Source organism: Nylanderia fulva, unplaced genomic scaffold (genome assembly GCF_048542155.1).
Source record: "Nylanderia fulva isolate GAGA-0341 unplaced genomic scaffold, ASM4854215v1 Scaffold135, whole genome shotgun sequence".
NCBI classification, from domain to species: domain Eukaryota; kingdom Metazoa; phylum Arthropoda; class Insecta; order Hymenoptera; family Formicidae; genus Nylanderia; species Nylanderia fulva.
In genome coordinates this window covers 59,948-81,557 of record NW_028189569.1, presented here as the reverse complement: position 1 = coordinate 81,557, position 21,610 = coordinate 59,948, and the positions used below count along the sequence as shown (strand labels likewise).

General features: G+C 27.6%; 1 protein-coding gene across 4 annotated transcripts in view; it reads right to left on the bottom strand.

The window, feature by feature from the left end:
- The window catches only part of LOC114938087 (uncharacterized), a 41,197-nt gene that overhangs the window by 8,173 nt on the left and 11,414 nt on the right, over positions 1–21,610 (bottom strand). For 2 of the 4 annotated variants that reach the window (XM_029311839.2, XM_029311837.2), the window contains exons 3-5: positions 9,255–9,377; positions 8,914–9,113; positions 8,404–8,613 (exon numbers count right to left, since the gene is read on the bottom strand). In XM_029311839.2, the coding sequence (XP_029167672.1) occupies positions 8,404–8,613; positions 8,914–9,113; positions 9,255–9,377 (533 nt within the window). The remainder of the gene's footprint in view (positions 1–8,403; positions 8,614–8,913; positions 9,114–9,254; positions 9,378–21,610) is intronic. The other 2 variants (XM_029311840.2, XM_029311838.2) reach the window with 2 other exon arrangements.

The following is a 21,610-nucleotide window of genomic DNA, read 5'->3' as shown; positions in this document are numbered from 1 at the left end:
AACCATTTTCAAGAAGGAGATTAATAATCAAAACCAAATTTTTCTCGCGGAAGTATGGTTTGAAATTCTAAGAATTCTATCTATTAGGCCAAAAATCAAACCTCGTTTATGAGAAATGGGGTGGTGAGAGTGGAAATTAAGGCACCTCCCAAAAAACGAGGGCTTATAAAACCAGTCAAAAACCAATAAACTGTTGACCGAAATGGCGGTATCCAAAAAACTAATGTGGTCACCACCAATCTCTATCGTAAACTGTAGTCTATTATGAAACGAGTTAAATGTATCTTTTATGTGATCAAAATAATTTTGCGGAGGAACCAAAATAATGTCATCTACATATCTAAAATATATGGGTAACTGAATGGACAATGCCTTAATAGCCTTCTCTTCAATATTCTGTAATACTATATCAGTGATAATAGGCGAAAGTGGAGAACCCATCGGCATACAAAAAATCTGTTTGTATATGTGATTATTGAATTTGAGATATGCAGAATCTAAAACAAAGCTGACACCGTTGATAAACTCATCTAATGGAATGGATTGCTCCCTTCCCACTAATCTGTCTCAGTTCCCCCACTCCTCCCCTACTTATATATTCTTTCTAGGCCCTCTTTTATCTAAAAGTTTGACGTCCTAACATTTCTCAGTGTGTCTCTGATAATAATAACACGCTCTCTTCCGGTCTCTACCGGGTGGTATATATATCTCTCATGCATCTGTCAATGTGCGTATTCGTTATGAGCTATATCTGTGAGTATATAATTATTATTTGCCAATTTTTTAATATGTGTTTTAATTTATAACACCGTTTTTCAATCAGTATTAATTTAATTTTATAATACCGGTTTTCATTTATATTTTTAATTTTTTAATTTTATAACACTGTATAATGTAGGCTTAATGTAATCAAGTATAGACTTTCCTTGTTTTAATATGATAATAATTGTTGAAAAAAAGTCATCTTCATATAATATCAGCTAGAATCGTTTACAAGTAATTATTATTTTGTATTACAGTTTTATTGATCCTAAGACTAAATATCTTGACCAATTCCAATGTAATACTTATCGTACAGTGCGTGCGTTTTGTATATGTTATATCACTGCGACTCAATATTTAAATAATTATGATTTGTAACTCTAATTTATAACTGAAGATGGTTTAAAATAAACCGAAACGTTTTATTTCACTTGACATAGTCAATTATTTTTATAGCACGACTTTTTTGCTACGGCTCTTAGCCCTCTTTTTGTAATTTAATAAAAGAATGTTTACTTCGACAGTTTTTTCAAGTACAAAAGTTTAACGCTGATCAATCACAAGTTTTGTTTAGATTATACCTATCTATGTAGGCTTAATAGTCACGCATTTTGTTCGTTAATGCTAAATAAAATATTGTATGCATATTTTCTTCGTTATATTTCAACATTATCATGATAATGTATCTATAATAATATACAATATTGATTTGCAATTTACTAAATATGCTATAAATAAATAAAAATGTAACGAATAAAATATAATTTCTAAGTCATTGATGTTAATAATAATTATTATTATTAATTTTTTATTAAATATTATTAAAATTATTATTGATATAATATATTAACATAAATCTCAGCGATAAATTATCGTATCGAATTTCGTCAAAATATGCATTTTAAGAATGAATGTTTCACGCTTTTTATTTAATTTATTCATTATTTATTGATTAGTAATTTTTTATTTTTTGTTGATTTATTAGTATTAATTAAATGCAATCAATATTATATCAATTGCACAATACGAAGAACACACATACAATATTTAACGTCATTAAATGCTTCAAGAGTGCACGGTCATTAATTAAGGGGATCCTAAGCCATCCTATTTCACCGACAAAACAACCATTTTTGTGCACGCTTTTTTCTTATTGGTCGAGTAGAATAATAAATGCTTTTCCACGATCAAAGTACATGTAGAAATAAAGTAGAGACCTACCGATTTTATGTTAAAAAAAATTTTTTTTATTTATGTGTTACGTTTTTTAATGTTGATTTTTACAATTATTACAAATCCGAAAACTTGCATCGCTGAAAAAATATGTAACTCTGCAGAATTTATCTATAGAAAAGGGCTAATAAATATGCATAATTTTAACAACTTTATTCTTTTTTTTTTAAACAAAAGTATGAACTTTATGTGTGAACGATCTTCATATCCCTAATGAAAAAAATCATGTAGACCTGAGAAGTGAGCGTGTATCGCTTTTATTGTTGCCTCTTTTCCGCGTATATGATTGGCGGTCGATGATTTCGTTAGAGAGAGGTGTGAACGTAATTGCTGAAATTTCGGTGACAATTCGATGACATCTTGTGACACATCGTGAATGGGGTTAATGAATAGGACAAATGTTAAGGAAATGAAAGGTAATATATATATATATATATATATATATATATATATATATATATATATATATATAATATACGCAATAATATACGCATAAAATATGATATATATAAAATGCACATATATAATATTCAATAATATATAATATATATAATATTAACAGAGAAAAATAGAGAAAAAGAGACAGAGAGAGAAGAGAAAGAGAAAAAACCTACAATTTATAGACATCAAAGAATTGGAAAAAAAAGGAGATTAAGAAAGAGGAAATGAGAAAGGAAGGTGAAGCTTTATATAATAGCTGTAATTTTTCCAAATTTTAGGACCCATAATGTACGAATCATTATGTTAAATAGTAACACGTTATTTTGCGATATATTTTATTATCAAACTGAGGACCATTTCAAAAACATATTCTCATATTTTGAAGCCCGCGCTTTCATTTTTTAATTTCAGTCATTTAATGTGATAATTAGTTTTTCCAAATTTTAGGACACAATGTACGAATCATCATGTTAGGTATTGTACACATTATATTTTAATATTTTTTTTATCAATCAAAGGACCATTTTAAGGACGTATTCCCATATTTTGAAGCTCTCTTTTATTTTTTAATTTATTTCAGTCATTTCAAGCGATATTTAATTTTAGGATTCAATGTACGTATCATTATGTTAGGTATTGACATTTTATTTTGCAGTATTTTTTATTATCAAACTGAGAACAATTTACACGACGTATTCCCATATTTTGAAGCCAGTGTTTTCATTTTTTAATTAGTTTCGGTCATTAAAGACGATAATTAATTTTTCAAAATTTTAGGACCCAATGTACGAATCATTATATGTTCGGTATTGACATGTCATATTTTAATATTGTTTATTATTCAACTGAGTACTATTTAAAGGATTCCCATATTTTGAAGCCAGTCCTTTCATTTTTTTATAAGTTTTAGTCATTGAAAGGGATGATTAAATTATAAAATTTTAGGATACAATGTACGAATCATTCTGTTAGGTATTAACACGTCATACTTCAATATTTTTTTTATCAATCTGAGGATCACTTCGATGAAGTATTCCAATATTTTAAAACCCAATCTTTCCCTTTTTAATTAGTTTCAGTCATTTAAATCTATAATTAATTTTTTCCAAATTTTAGGACTCAATGTACGAATCAATATGTTAGATATTGACACGTCATATTTCTATATATATTATTATCAATCTGACGATCATTTCAAGGACGTATTCCCATATTTTGAAATCTGATCTTTCATCTTTTAATTAGTTTCAGTCATTTAAAGCGATAATTAATTTTTCTAAATATTAGGACCTTTTAAAAATCATTATGTTGGGTATTGACACGTCATATTTTAATATTTTTTATTATCGAACTGAGGCCTATTTAAAAAATGTATCCATATTTTGAGGCCCTCTTTAATTTATTAATTAGTTTCAGTCATTTAAAGCGATAATGAATCTCTTCCAACTTTTATGATTCAATGTGTACGAATGAATATGTTAGGTATATTGATACGTCATTTCTCAAAATTTTTTATTATCAAAGTGAGGACAATTTCGAGGACGTATTCCCATATTTTGAAGCCCGCTCTTTCATTTTTTTAAATTAATTTTAGTCATATAAAGCGATGATTAATTTTTTCAAATTATAGAACTCATTGTCAGTATATGAATCATTATGTTAGTTTTTGACACAACATATTTAAATATTTTATATTATCAATCTGAGGACTATTTAATAAACGTATAACCATATTTTAAAACCCGTTTTTTCATTTTTTTAATTAGTTTTATTCATTTAAAGCGATAATTAAAATTAAAATAATAATTTTAAAAAATTGAAATGATAATGAAAATTAAATTACCTATTCCCAGAGAATTACTGCAGTGACTTCTCTTTTTTTTTAATTAATTAATATTAAATATAAATACTAATATTAGGAAAAATAATACTAATCTTAGGAAAAAACAAAACAAATGTTATGAAAAATAAAATTAATATCAGAAAAAGTAATACTAATATTAGAAAAAATGTATTTTTGGCAAGTTCTACAGTATTAAAAATTAATATAAATCTGAGCAATGGCGCGCACGTAGCGCGCGTTTTTGTTTTAAATTTTAACGCAATTTTAATTTTTCAAAAAATGTTTGTTGTTACTCTGACTTCCATAAATTTTAATATATTGGAATACATTTTTTTATATAAATAGACTATTATTATAAGATTGGTTTTAAATTTGGCGATAATCGATGAAAAGGTCTATTTTTTATAAAATTTTGAATATCTTGACAAAAGTCTATAATTGTTTGAATTTTTGTAAATTCTATGATATCAACATAAATACTTTTATATGAATAGATTATCGAGGAAAGCGCGCGCGTTAACGCGCGCTGCGTGCTAGTCCTTTATAAAAAAAAGCGTGTTACCTAAGTGAATTTCGTTTTTAATCGATGTTTTGAACCCTCTTTTCCGCGATGCTGATTGGCTGTCTCGATTTGCGTTGTGCGTTTATATTTGTAACATTGAGCGGCTGTCACCGCGAGGGTTAATAGTTTGATAGTTGTCAAAATTTTATATAAATATATTAATAAGATATATTAATTATTTTTCGTTCTACATTCGCGTGTGCGTATTCGTATATTTGCTGTCATTCAACCTAATGCTATTGCCAAGAGGACAGCAGAACAGAATGTAAGTAAGCGAATTTCCATTATATACATAATTTTAATTCACCGAATTTTTATCGTATACATAATTTTAAATCATTGAATTTCTACCATGTATATGATTTTAATTCATCGAATTACTATTATGTACATAACATTAAATTCCAAATTTCTATTATGTACATAATGGAAATTCGATAAATTCATATTTTGACAATTGTATATATCGACGGGTTATTGTAGTGATAGTTATGTATATTAAATGATTTGGTGTAAATAATTATTAAAATGTGATAATTGTTTATTAATTTTGTGATTGAGTGGTTTTGACTACAGTTTCTTAGTTAGACAGGAAAATAGAAATTCGACAAATTAAAATTATGTACATAATAAAAATTCAGTTAATTAAAATTATGAACATAATAGAAATTTAACGAATTAAAATTATTTACATAATAGAAATTCAGATAATTAAAATTATATACATAATAAAAATAAAGAATATTTATGTGTACAAAATAAGAATTCGACGAATTTGCATTAAGTACATAATTTTTATTCTTGAAATTCTATTATGTTTACAATTTTAATTTGTCGAATTTCTATTATGTACATAATTTTTTGTATTCTTGAATTTCTATTATGTTTATAATTTTAATTCGCTGAATTTTTATTATGTACATAATTTTAATGGCTGAATTTCTATTAGGTACAATTTCAATTATTTACATAATAGAAATACGGCGAATTAAAATTATGTGCATAATAGAAATTCAAGAATTAAAATTATGTACATAATAAAAAATAAAAAACTAAAATGATGTGCATAATAAAAATTTGGTTAAAATTAAAATTAAAATTAAATTAAAATTAGGTTCGTAATAGAAATTCAGCCAATTAAAATTATGTATATGTATAGTAGAAATTCGGGAATTAGAATTATGTTAATAATTTGGCGAATTAAAATTATCTACACTTACGGAGTAAAGTTCCTTTGGCGCGCGCAAAACGCGCGCTTGTGTTATCTAGTATACATAAATTTAAAATAGGCGTCTTATTTTAAATAATGTATTACTATTTTTCATAAACCAAAGCTTCCATCAAAAAATGTTTCATACAAAAGTTGTAGGATTTCGAGGAGGACGTCTTGTAAGCGTATTCTAGAGAATAAAGGAAGAAGCAATCGCTAAATTTTTCACAATGAGGCCTAATATTGACTACGTCATCAGACTTTATGCGCTGATAACAGATTTTACATCATTTCATGAATATAAAAAAGGTTTTATATTATGACAAAATAAATGATAAAATATTTCGTGAAGTATTAGTTTTTTGATAATTCTTTTGATTAATCTTCAAAAAACCTACTTATGTGAAATAATGAGTAAGAATACCTAATTTCTATGTATTTTTATCCTTTGAACATGAATATGAATCTTAAAAATAGCGGTCGGACTCGCGAATAAAAAAAGTGAAGTTTCACATAGATTTGCAACTTATTTTTTGTTTTTTTTTGTTTCAAGCGCCATTTAAGTTTTTATATTCGTATTCAGGAAGCAAAAATACATAGGAATTGGGTATCTTATCCATTATTTCATATAGGTGAGTTTTCCAAAGATTTACCGTTTTTTTATATACAGGGTGTTGAAAAAATATGGAGACTCCTGAATAATTCAGAAAATATGCAAGATAGAAAAAATATTTTAAACAAAAGTTGCAAGACTTCAAGTAATGCATTATATAATAATGTCAGTATAACCTTGAACAACGTCGTCAAGGTCACGTGAAGATCACCTTGAAATTTTTTAATGGAAATCCCTCACTTTTTATTTTATATTCTTGTAACTCAAAAGCTTTTAAAAACATTATAATAAAGTATACAGGCTGTTTTATTTTAATTTGTTCAGGCAAATATTTGAAAATTCGGAAAATATGGAAGATACGAAGAAAACGTTTTATACAAAAATTTTATAACTTCGAGGAGAACATAAGATAATATCATTGATTTGACCTTATACTTGTTTAAAAATCACGTACAGGTCATTTTCAGTTTCTTAAATAGAAACCCCTATTTTTCAATGCACCTTCTTGTACCTCGAGAACTTTTCAAAATATAATAAAATAATATTTTTCTTAAGTACTTCTTGAGTTAAGTCTTGAAGTTTACAATTTTTGGATACAAAATGTAAAATATCTTATAAAATACTCAGTTCGATTTTCGTATCTTATAATTAGTACTTTTATGCACGGAATAATGAGACCAATCAATTGGTATAAAGAAAACAGATAATTTATAATTTATAAAACAGATAATTGTTTTTTAAAAAAGTATGTACTTTGCAACATGCAGTTGCAAACTTTTTCTTGCAGGGGGAGACCATGGGCGTAGACCTGCTCAAAACTCGAAACGGATGAGTTTTCGTCCGAGTCAATGCACGTTCTCTCAGTAAATACATAAAAATGATTTAAAATAAGACATTGTGTGTGTGTGTGTGTTCACATGTAAACGCATTATGCGTTATAATTCTACTTCATTATAAATGATATAATATAATAATACATTAAAAAGATGCATGCAACAACTCTTTTTATTCTTTTTGTAAGAAATCTTACTCGTCTATAACAATACAACACAAAACAATAATTTAAAAAAATTTTAAATAATGTAAGCTTCAATTTAAACAACAAACAAAAATGTAAAATAATATAAAACACAAACTAACCAACATTTTAAACAACAGAAATTTCATCTAACATCTGTATACTGCGTAATATAATCCAGAAATCAACTACAAATCATAATAACAAAATCAGAATAATAGTTATCCAAAATTATATGATTGATAAAATAATCTTTTACATTTTTTTCTTGAAAACAATAAGGTAATAATAAAAAATTGAAACGGGATTTTTTATTCTATTAAACTATTACTTAGTATTAACATTTGCTATCGTGCATGACATAAAAAATGTTTTAAATCGGCTAATCTACTATAAATTTTTGAATTTTAATTAATGCCTAAAAATAATTCAAGGAAATCTATGATTTTATACATGCTATCGCTATGTAATACTAATAATAATATAGTATATATACATATATATGAATATATACATATATATGAATATATATATGTATGTGTATATATATATATATATATATATATATATACACACATAATGTAAACAGACAATAATATAACAATGCAAAAAAAAACGTTTTTGTCTGAAATTTCTTTCAAATTATCACAAAATACGATATCAACATCTAGCATCCAGACTGGGTGGTGAGAAACTGAAACTATGAATATATAGATTAAACCTAAGTTTCATTTTTGGGGAGTTAGGGGCTGGCCGAACTCCGCGAGGCGGACTCAATGTTAGTGCTGCATGTATAGTATGAGCTGGTAGACGCCATCTCGGGATTGTATAATTTGAATGCACTCCTACAGGTGTACACGGTCCCGGGGCGCAAAGAGGATTCTTTTCCACTTGAAGGGCACTCATGACCAAAGCTGCTCTGTTATGGTATCTGAAAGACATTGGCTATCGACTTAGCACTAAGTCTGTTTATAGTGCTAATTAAGGGAAATAGCTGAAGACTTGGACTAAACTGAACCAATGTACTTGAAATATTTACAACAATTTCGTGTACATGGTAGTTTTAATGTTAATACTAGTATTGATAAATTTCATGTTTCTCCATATTCACACACTAGTATTGATATTAATGTTTATTACAAATTACAAACATATGAAAATGTAACAAATGTAAAGTATTAAACTTCGAACGGAAAATTTTGTTAACAAGTAATTTGTATGAGAAACTTACTTTTTCAGTAAAAGACGAATATGCGTATCGGAAACTGTCGGAAATACAGCGTTGATTTTTGCCACTTGTGATTCAGAATCGGAGTTTTGAGTAAAACTTGTCTCTGTATTTCTTACTGGAGTCGGAGATTCTAAAGTTAAATCGCCAAATCGAGTTGTCACTGCACTGGTAGATTTCAGCGATAGTGGTGTTTTCAGCTCCTACACATACACACGATTTTAACTGCACAAAATAATTTAAGGAGAAATGTTACAAATTGTGATCACTAATTCACTGATAAACGCATATAAGTATGATTCATGAGAGAGTGATAGGTTGCTCCAATATAAATATCTACTTACCTGTGCGCTGGGAGGTAAAAATGCTAGTTGTGGATTATGATAAGGGGACGGTGTCGGATAAATTTGTGGAGCTCTATGACCACCTACATAACTTAAGTGCCCACCACTTCCGCTTCCTCCAATCTATTTATTTGTGGTATATTGTGTGCGTTATCCAAATGCAGCATGTGCATTACAAGAATACATACATTCAAAGTATGATACAATATGATATGTAATTTTAATGCAAGATAGGAGATATTTGTTTTACATATAAAAGAGAAAACAATTGCATGGATATCGAGAATATAATGTTTCACATTAAAAAGTATTTTTCTACAATAATGTTATAATTTTATACAGGGTGTAACTAAACAAAGGTATACGAAGCACACCATCTGGTGCAGAACGACAAACTAAATCGAAAAGTCCTGAGCCATTTTTTAATCTAACCTTTATTTTTCACGCTATAAATTGTTAAAGTTTGCCAATTAGGGCGTGGCTACAATTGAAAACAGCGTAGGCGCCGCCTTAGTAGACGTATTAAGGTCTACTAAAGCAACGCCTACGCTGTTTTCCGTTGTAGCCACGCGCTAATTGGCAAACTTTAACAATTTATAGTGTCAAAAATAAAGTTCAGATTTAAAAATGGCTCAGGACTTTTCGATTTAGTTTATCATCCTGCACCAGATAGTGAGTTTCGTATACCTTTGTTTAATTACACCCTGTATATGGAGAATGTTACGTAAAGATCGTAACAATACTTAAGGGTAAATTCTTGAGTTTGTTTTTACTATTCACATAAATACTCTGTTTATGGTCTAATTTATACCATATATCTTTTGATACGCAGACCAAAAGTAATGCACTCCAAATGTTTAATTCAACTGCGTTTACATCAAAAGTATGAAAAAATGTTTAATAAAACACAATAGTGAATGAAATAATAAAATAATGAGAAATAAAACACAAATGGTTCATTAATCTAAATTTTATATTTTATAAATATGTGTACAATAAAAATTGAGAGACGACATAGAAACTTTTAACTAGCTCACTTGCTAATTCTAAATGCTTCTGATTCAAAAACTATTGTAGCCTAAATATTTTGTTATTAAGATTTTTTTCTTAAAATAATCTCAAGATTTTTTACTCTTAAGCGTTGTAGTCTTTGCGGAATACATTGTATATAAATATAATATAAATATATAGTGTCCCATGACATTAAGGCTCTTAATATATGGATCTCGAGTCACAAGACACCCTATATAAATATATATATTTATAATATAAATATGATGTTTTTTTTAAATCGGCCAACAAAGCCAAAGCACGAAAAATTAATTATTCGGAACTGTATCTCTTGGTTTGAGATCACTAAGTTCCATATATAAATTAATCTCGAAACTTACATATGGAGAAATAGGCGCGAAAAATATAGGTCCGAAAAGTCGCTGAAGCGGGAATCGAACCCGCGTCTTTCACTTTCCGGGCGACTGCTCTTACCAACTAACAAAAGCTATTCAGACCCTTTCGATCCTACATTTTTCATTTGCCTTTTAGTAGATGTTAGTAAATAACGCCGTGATTAGACCAAGGCATGAATAAAATCAGAAAGAAATATTTTTATCGGCTCTCAATATTAAGAATATAAATATGTTTTTTTTTAAATTGGTAAGAGCAGTCGCCCGGAAAGTGAAAGACGCGGGTTCGATTCCCGCTTCAGCGACATTTCGGACCTATATTTTTCGCGCCTATTTCTCCATATGTAAGTTTCGAGATTAATTTATATATGGAACTTAGTGACCTCAAACCAAGAGATACAGATCCGAATAATTAATTTTTCGTGCTTTGGCTCTGTTGGCCGATTTAAAAAAAAACATATTTATATTCTTAATATTGAGAGCCGATAAAAATATTTCTTTCTGATATATATTTATATACAGAGTATGCGAAAAAGAATTCTCCCAGAACTAACAATAAATCTAATATTTCGAAAAAAAACATTTTATAAAAATATTTTAAACAAAAATATTGTAAAAAAAACCTATTTAGCAGTTTGACCAATTTGATCTTACGATTCGATGGCATTATCAAGGTGATATCAAGGTCATCTTGAATTTTGTAAATGGAATCATCATATTTTTTATATAAATCGAATTTTCACAATATTCTGCATAAAAAGTTATAAATGTAGAACAATCAAAAAGTGAATAACTTACGAGATATTTTATACTTTTATTTGAGATTGATGAAATATCTCGTAAAATATTAATTTTCCTATGATCTTACCTGAATATTTTTATGTACAAAATACAAATGAGGAGAATCAATTAGCGTAAAAAACACATAATTGATTTCATGAAAATATATACATAGCTATTACTTGTAAATTAAATATTTTTTCTAAAATTAACTGTTTGTTTTCCTTATACCATGATTTTGTGCATAAAAGTAGAGATAAGATCGGAAAATAAGTATTAGAATATAGTAGTTCCATTTCAAAAATTCAAGATGACCTTGATATGATCTTTATAGTCATTTAAGGGTAAACCATTCAAATCGCTAAATGAGATCTTTTACATACTATATATAATTTTTGTTTAAAACGTTTTTTTTTTTGTGTGTGTAAAATGCTTCTTTTCCGAAATGTTAAATGGTTCTGGGACTTTTCGCGTAGTCTGTTTATATGTACACTGTATATTGTTATTTATCGTTTCATATTTCGATTTCATATAATTAATATTTTCACAATGTATGTAATAAAATAATAAAATATATTTCAAAAGTCTTATCACTTAATTTGATTGTATCTATTATTAAACACTGGATTGTATTTTATATATTTTTTCTTTAAATAATTGTTAATAAGCAACAATATAAAAATTAATATTTTATGTCAATTGATTAGATTTAGTTTTTAAAACATTATTTGAATGATCATTATTTAAAAAAAAACATTTATTTTAATGTGAATAATAATACTTTTCATCGAAATTTGATAATATAATTATCAAAATAATAACGACACACATAATAATAAACATGTATTTTATATATATTTTCTTTAAATAATTATTAATAAGCAACAATATAAAAATTAATATTTTATGTCAATTGATTAGATTTAGTTTTTAAAACATTATTTGAATGATCATTATTTAAAAAAAAAACATTTATTTTAATGTGAATAATAATACTTTTCATCGAAATTTGATAATATAATTATCAAAATAATAACGACACACATAATAATAAACATATATTTTCAATAATTTTAACAAAATTTTCAAAATCAAAAACTTTAAAATATATGCAACACAGTAAAAACTTTTTTGCCTGTATTATACCTTTAATATATTTATAAACAAGTATATTTTATTTTATTCTTATATATTGTCCAAATCAAATTTTAAAGGATCAAATTGCTTACTTTCTCATAATTAATATGTATTTTATATACAATATTGTATTTTGTAGACAATCAATATATGTAATTATAATTATATGTATACAGTGTATAATTGAAAAAAACGTATATAAAACATTTCATTAGATTCTTCTGCTAATTTGGAAATAATTTTTTCTCAGCCAAAATAAGGAAGATTATCATTTTTTGCATGTGTTTTGTAACTAAGGCTTAAATAAAATCTTTTTCAATCATATTACAATCACATTTATAACTTAAAAATTATTGGTGCCTCAATATTTTCACTGATAAAGAAGAAAAATTGTCTGCAAATTGGCCAGAGAATTTTATGGTGTGCTCCATATATGTTTTTTCAGTTATCCAGTATATCTTTTATTTTAAGTGTTACAGTGGAAAAATAAAACATTTTTGGGAAAAATTTACCATATAAAAGTCGTAGAGTTTCGAAGAGGGCATAATATCGTTGACCTAGATTTGCCTCTGAGTAATGTTTTTCAAAGTCATTTAGAAACCAAGTTTAAAGAAAACACATTTTATTTCATTTATTTTCAAAAACATGTAACATTTTCAAGAATATATAATTTACAATTACATATTTAAAAAAAACAACTGTTTTCTTTGCACCAATTAATTTTTCTCATTATTTTGTACATAAAAGTATTGAGGTAAGATTGCCGAAAAATAAATATTTTACATTTTACAAGATATTCCATAGTTCATGTAAGATTATGTCAAACTAAATTATAAAAATATCTTATAAACTATTCACTTTTCGATCATCCTAGTCTTATAATTTTTGCACCAAATACTACAAGAAATCAATTTATGTTAAAAAAAAAAAAAAAAAAAACGATTCTATTTAATAAAATTGTGTTGACTTCTAAATAATTTTGAAAAACATCACCCAGAGACAATTCTAATAATAAATTACAATATTATCTTTTTCGAAACCCTACAACTTTTATGTGGAACATTTTTCTCAAAAATGTTTTATTTTTAAAATAATCGACTGTATCACTTAAAATGAAACATCATGTGCGTGTGTAGAACTGTATATGAATACACAGGATGTTCAGCATAACGATCCGTACGACTTTTAAGACACTTCTGACAGTTTAAAAAAAAAGTTTATAAAGTTAAAATTAATCTATTTTACACAAGTTATCTGATAAGTTTTGTGAAATAATGATAAGTTCTAGAATATAATAAGCGTGTATTTTTCTTAAATATATATACAAAGTATCTAAAATTTGTAAGAGATTTTAAGGGTGTATTTTAGAAGTTAAAATAAGAAAAAAAATTCCTATAAATATGGGTCCAAAAAATGCTTTTCCTCCGAGTTATAGCCCTTTTAGGGCCGGTTGTTCCAACTCTTGGTAAGTTTTACCCGACAAGTAGCATATCTTTATTTCTTTATTAGAACTTATCTGAAAAGAGATGAAAATATGCTACCTGTCAGGTAAAACTTACCGAGAAGTTAGAAAAATCAGCCCTTAAAGTTAGGTAAAAAAATCAAAAAATGTATTGTAGCTATAGGAGATTTTTTCGCAGTTCGAGAAAAAATTTTTTCAATAATCTATGAAAGTTTCCGAAAATTGCAATACATTTTTTCCCCAACTTTGTGAGTCTAACTCGAGCATTTTTTAACCCATGTTTATAGAATCTTCTCATCTTATTTTGATTCTTAGAATACATCTTTAAAATCTGACGTAGTTTTAGAAATACCCTGTATATTTTACACAGGTACATAAAGAAAAAAATTAAAAATCCTCTAACTACAGACTAGTTATTTCATGTTAGGTTTGTATAGTATAACGCGCAATACAAATATTAATTTACAAATTTCTTTTTCATGAAAATATCAATGTCACTTTGTTGAAGAGACTCTTTGGCGTTTGTATTCGCGCGTCTTATCGGCTCAGTAAAGGATACGTAGCACGCCGCTGGAGGCGCTACGAGAGGCCGTTGTTTCCCAACAAGAACGCTAGCAGCGCTGGCCTCCTCCTCGTTTCTTCCTTTTTGATTCGGCCATTGTTATTCTTTTCTTCGTTGACAACGGATGTGTTTTCTGAGTCTTAATCGTATTGGCTTGAGGTCAGGAATTATATTGAGAGTCTACCTTTCACCCAAAAGTTGTGTTGAACAAAGACTGAAATCTATTCAAGTTCGTTAATTGATTACTTCTATAATTGGGTGAATTGACGAACTCAGCCATATTACAAACACGAGGCGATTTCGATCGTTCTCAGAAACGTTCTCGATTCTTCGATCGAACACAGTGGCGGTGAGCATACCATTCTCTTTATGGAACTTATCACATAACTGCAGAAGGCAGTGGAATGAAAAATAATGGCATAAGAAAGTGAATCGGTAATTATCTCACAAACGATTCTGTCCAGGTAATATATCTTTACTTAACTAAAATAACATCTGAAAATATAATATTGGCTTGGTGAATTCCAAGTTCTCGACAGAATCTATGAACTGTTTATCTACCCAGGCCTGCTACGATCAGGTTCTTATAAAGCTTGATTTTGTCAAGTTCTCTTAAACACTGATTGGCTTCGACAAGTTCTCATTCTTATATTTTACTCATATGAATTGCTTTTTAATAATCAAGTTTTAATGTTGATTTCTTTTAATAAGCCTAACTATGTTTATAAAGATATTCAAATACGTTTTCTTTGTTACTAAATTAGTCATGAACCTTTTATTTTAATCTCGCAGTTAACTACTCACAATCTTATAGTTACTAATAATCTTATTTCTTTATGTTTTCCACTTCTTTCAGTTATTATTGCGTATCGTCTCATGATATTTATATCTTATTTGTCCAAAATTTGACAGTGATTTTATTATTTGAGTCTCTTTATTCATTCTAGTTATTGAGCGTTCTACTGAGTCTATTTGTTTAATCACTGGACCGAGACTGTATTACATGATTTTCCTTACGTCTTTATTTATTCTAAATGTTGCGGAGTCTATTTATTTAATTAATTATATTTAACGATTTCTTTTCTTTTCTACTGTAGAGTTTAAAAATTAGCTAACCTCCGCATATTATGTTCAGTGATATTCTACGCTTATTATTTTCAATATTATTCTGCATTTTATTACCTTTTTTTTTTAACCTATCTATATACAGGGTGTCCGGTAATTGTCGTCTCAATCGTCGTGTGCAGGTAAAGTAAGTTAAACTGAATAGAAAAGTCCTCTACCGTTTTGCGATTTACTTACTAATTATTAAATTATTAAATAAGAAAGATCGGCCAATCCACGCAAATAGAAGCGCGCGACGAGAAAAGACGTTCTACTGTAACACGATACACGAAGATTTTTCGAACACGATTCGTAGACAGTCATCGTTCGATCCTCCTTCCGCTTTGCGGCGCGCCGTGTATCGTGTTACAGTAGGACGTCTCTTCTCGTCGCGCGCTTCTATTCGCGTGGATTGGCCGATCTTTTTTATTTAATAACTCAATAATTATTGCGAAAATTGCAAAACGGTAGAGGACTTTCCTATTCGGTTTAACTCACTTTACCTGCACACGATGGTTGAGGCAACAATTACCGGACACCCTGTATATATTTATTTCTTGTTTTCTTATTAAACTCTGTTATTCTTAAATTTAGTTTACTTTCTTCTCTCGTTCACAGTTTCTTAATTCCCCTATCAAATCCGAAACACACTTTCAATTTTTTTAAATTAAATTTTTAGAATCACTATATTTTTTTATACAGAAATCGATTCCTCAATATTCTACATAAAAAATTATGAGAGTAAGATAGTCAAAAAATGAATAGTTTATAAGATATTTTAGTTTAATTTGATATAATATTACATAAATTATGAAATGTCTCGTAAAATACATTTTCCATCTTATCTTAATACTTCTGCGCACAAAACATAATGAAAGAAAACGATTGGTGTAAAGAAAACAGTCGTTTGTAACAAGTTGTTTGTAAGAAAAAATTTATAATTTGCAGCTAACAGCTGAATAAAAACCAGCTGCTTTCTTAAAAACAACTATGTGTTTCTTTATACCAATCGATTCCTTATTATTTTGTGCATAAAAATATTGAAATAAAATTATGAGAAAATGATTATTTTACGAGATATTTTATAGTTTAAATAACATTATCTGAAATTAGAGTATAAGATATCTCGTAAATTATTTACTTTTTGACCATCTTATCCTCATAACTTTTTATGCAAATTTGTCAGGAATCGACTTCTATACAAAAATTTAGTATTTCCATTTAAAAAATTTAAGATAATATTGATAATTTTATAAAAAAAATTTTATGTGGTATATTATGTGGTATATGTGGTAGCTTGCGTAACATATTATTTTTCTCTGTATATATTTTTTTTAAACTGTCGAAGTGTAAAAAATCATGCGGACCGTTATGTTATGAAATTCACCCCGTATACACACACATATACACGGTGAATTTTTTAAATTGAGACACCTAAATATCTTCAATATAACCCATTTTTCAAGAAAAGTTTGAAAAAAAATGTTTATTGTAGCGGATAAACTTGACATTATTATTTATTTCTGATTTAATTTTCGTTTTCAAGATTATTTTACAAGGTCAACTTTATTTTTTTAACCCTTTAGTGCTTGACGTGCCATTTAACACGTTCACTTTATTATTTTTATTATTCTTAAAACGCATCAATCTATAATTTAAATTTTTTATCGCGCCCGTTCAATTAATCAATCCCAAATAAGTTGTAAATATTAAAAGATTCCATTCTGTGTCGTTCGAAATCGCCAGAAATCCAATATAGCAGCAGCATTTCTAAATCCGAAATCTGAGTCTCAGACTTAAAGAGTTAACAATTCAAATTGAATAAAAATAAAATAAATATAAACCAGGTCAACTAACCGGAGACAAAACACAGGATATTGTACATAATCACATTAAAATTTATTCAAAACATACCAGTAAACGTTTCAACCTCACTGAGTCTTCTTCAATACATATGAACTCAATAAAAAGTACTCGTAAAATCCTCGTACGATACAATAAAATTTACTAAAAACTGTGTCACATTAATTTCTCCTATTCAAAATTAAAAAATAAAACTAAAAATACAAATGATAACGCCATAAAACGCAGTACAAGCGTTAGATTTTATGAAAATCATATTTATCGTTTACAAGCGAGAATTTTTTGTCGTCGCGTTATCGTATATCCATAAAAAAACTTACCTTTTTTAAAAAAAGGTAAAAAAAGGCGATAAGTTTACGTGCTCATGTAAAAAAGTGTTATACAAAAAAACAGTGTTTTTAAATTACTATAAAAAAACTGCTCTAAAAAATAATGTTATTTTAATTTTATACAATATATTTTTATTGTACAAAATGATTAAATATTTCTAAAAAAAAAAAAAATGATCAAAAATTGCGACAAATAAAAACTTTTATACTATAAAATCTTTTATTATGATTATTTTATTAAATAATTTTTTTCATAGAAATATTTTACAAACAACAATTAATTAAACATATGACTCATATATTGTAACGCAGCAAATTATATAAAAAGATCAAATGTGACGAACGATTTATGATTGACAATAATATCTTATTTGGATTAAAGAGTATGATAGAAAATATATATCTCATTTGATATTATTGTCAACCATATAATCACTCGTTACATTTGGTCTTTAGAAATATTTTAACCAAAAAAAATAGAAAAATTTTTGTTAAAAAAACTTGGCGCTGCTAAATTTTTTTTTTAAATTACTGTAATGTATCTGTAAATCTTAAAATAAGAAATAATTAATTTATAATACTATAATTATCTTAATGTAACAAATAATAAATTTATTGTAATGTATCTTAAAATATTCAATAATTAACTTAGAAAATATTTGCATATTAAAGCAGCGCCAAGTTTTTTTAACAAAAATTTTTCTATTTTTTTTGGTTAAAATATTTCTAAAGACCAAATGTAACTAGTGATTATATGGTTGACAATAATATCAAATAAGATATATATTTTTAGGGGGAAAGGAAAGGGAGAGAAAGAGAGGGGGGTGAGGGATAGAGGGGGGAGAGAAAGGGAGAGAGAAGGTGGAGAGAGAGAGAGATTTAGAGAGAAGTTGGGGGGAGGGAGGGAGAGAGGAAAAGGGGAAGGGGGAGAGGGAAAGAGAGAGGGAGAGGGAGAGAGGGGGGGGGGTCTAATGTGCATATCGATAATTTTTACTATTTATTTTGTGAATTGTTTTTATTAAACCAAATACGAAAATAAATATTTAAAAAATTGAAATTGTTTTTGAATGTATATATTTATTAATATAATTAACACGAATGTTACATGTAAAGTACACATTAATTGTAATTTCTCACTTATACATGTAACTTTTGTATTATAACATATGTTACATTGTAGTTGTATTGTTATTACATCCCAGTTATCACTGTAAGTCATCGATAAATATTGTAGAATATTGAAAATAATCTTTGGATAAGTTATTATTGTGTTATCTGGAATATAATTATTATAATATAACTACAATGTAACATATGTTATATTACAAAATATTATTTTTACGAGTGGGAAATTACAACTAATATGTATTTAATATGTCACATTTACGTTAGTACACATGTTATATAGCAGCTATATAAATAAATGTAATTATATTATAATAAATAAGTAATTATATTATAAAAGAAATTATATTATAATAAATGTAATTATATATCAATATACACATTAGTATAAATCAATAATATACACATTAGACCTCTTTCTCTCTCTCTTTCTCCCTCCCTCACTCACCCCTCCCTCTATAAAAGTATTCATTTCTGAATTTATCAGCCAAATTTATATTTTCTCTTGGTCGTTTCATTACAACTAATATGTACTTAGGGTGCGTTACGTTATGCACTGCAAGTACTGGCACTATGACGTCATGCAAGTGTACTGTTGACAGCGTTCCTTTTTAATTTTGTGCACTTTGAAGCTACTGCAAAATAGTAAAACGGAACGCACTACAGTACGCTTTCAGCAGACTTTTAACTAACCTTTTTCGCTAATAATCATCGAGTGAAAAATTGGTGAAATGGATAATACCATTATTGCATTAATTACATATAATTTAATCGAGAATATATATGATTCGAGTGAGTCATCAAGTGAAAGCGATTTGGAAATGGAATTAATAAATGAAATGAGACGACAAATTAAAATACCTAGAATAAAATGTAAAAATTACGTTAAAAATATTGTATCATTATATTCAGATATGGAATTTAAAAGTTAGTTCCACCGTACACATGGAGGTAGCCATCTTGATTACTGCGAGTGCTTTACCTCGCCGGTTGCAGTAATCGCAACAGGAAATAACGTCAAAATTAATGACGTCATATACTCATGATAGTGTAACATGACATTGTAGGAAATAATATAACCTACATACATGTTACATGTCATCAAACCTCCTGACACACAACCTAACATCATGGATCATGGAGCGACATTAATACAATCTAGCGTTGACTGCTTGAACAGTACATTTTCGCACACATGCGCATTGAGAAGGTCGACGACGATAACCAAAATTTTCAATTTTATTATAAAGTCAAACTTTACATCGTAATATCTCTGTATATATAATACGTAGAGCAAAAGTAAAGACAGTTTTCTGATACAATTTAAACCCAAGCTATCGATTAAGTCTATCTGAATACGATCAGTTCAATCCTTCTATGAGATCTGATAATATAAGATACTGTCAAAAGTCCGACTCGCGTAAAGATACACAGAAGTATCTCGCTATGATTTTGTGACTTGTCGCGAGACACTACCGTATCTCTTGATTATTCCCTTCTTTTCGTTCTTTACAAGTTACAGTCATTCGTGCAGTCAACTCCAGAATCATGATTTTCTTAATCAGTTCGTGCCATTATCGATGAAACCCGAGATCTTCTCTACAACATACTCGCTATAGATTTTGACAAAGATCTCGGATTTCATCGATAATGGCACGAACGACGCTGATTAAGAAAATCGTGATTCTGGAGTTGACTGCACGAATGACTGTAACTTCAAGAAAGAAAAGAAGAGAATAATATACAATAACGTGACGACAAAAAATTCTCGCTTGTAAACGATGAATATAATTTTCATAAAATCTAGCGCTTGTACTGTGTTTTATGGCGTTATCATGTGTATTTTTAGTTTTATTTTTTAATTTTGAATAGGAAAAATTGATGACACAGTTTTTAATGAATTTTATTGTATCGTACGAGGATTTTAAGAGTCTTTTTATTGAGTTCATACGTATTGAAGAAGACCCAGTGAAATTGAAACGTTTACTGGTATGTTTTGAATGAATTTTAATATGATTATATACAATATCCTGTGTTTTGTCTCCGGTTAGTTGGCTGGTTTTATATTTTTATTTTTATTTTTATTTAATTTGAATTGCTTGCATTACGGAGATTAATAGTTAAGATTTGAATTAAAGGGTTAAATAGAACCATTATAATTTTTGTATATAAAAATAATCGATTTTTTGGCATAAAAAGTTGTAAGAGTAAAAAAATCAAAAAGTAAATAGTTTATGAAATGTTTTGTATTTTAATGTGACGATTTTACATAAAATATAAAATATCTCGTAAAACATTCATTTTTCGATCATCTCACTAACTTTTATGTGCAAAATAATATATGCAGTGTGCAATAATGTAACATGTAATTTGCAACTAACAGCTACACATTTTTTCTTAAAAACAACTATGTTATATTTTCTTTATACCAATTGATTCTTCTCATTATTTTGTGCATAAAAGTATTGAGGTAAAATCATCAAAAATGAATATTTTATAAGTTTTTTTATACTTTATGAAAAATTATGTCACATTAAAATACAAAATATCTCATAAACTATTTCAGTAATTTTACTGCTGTCGAATCAACA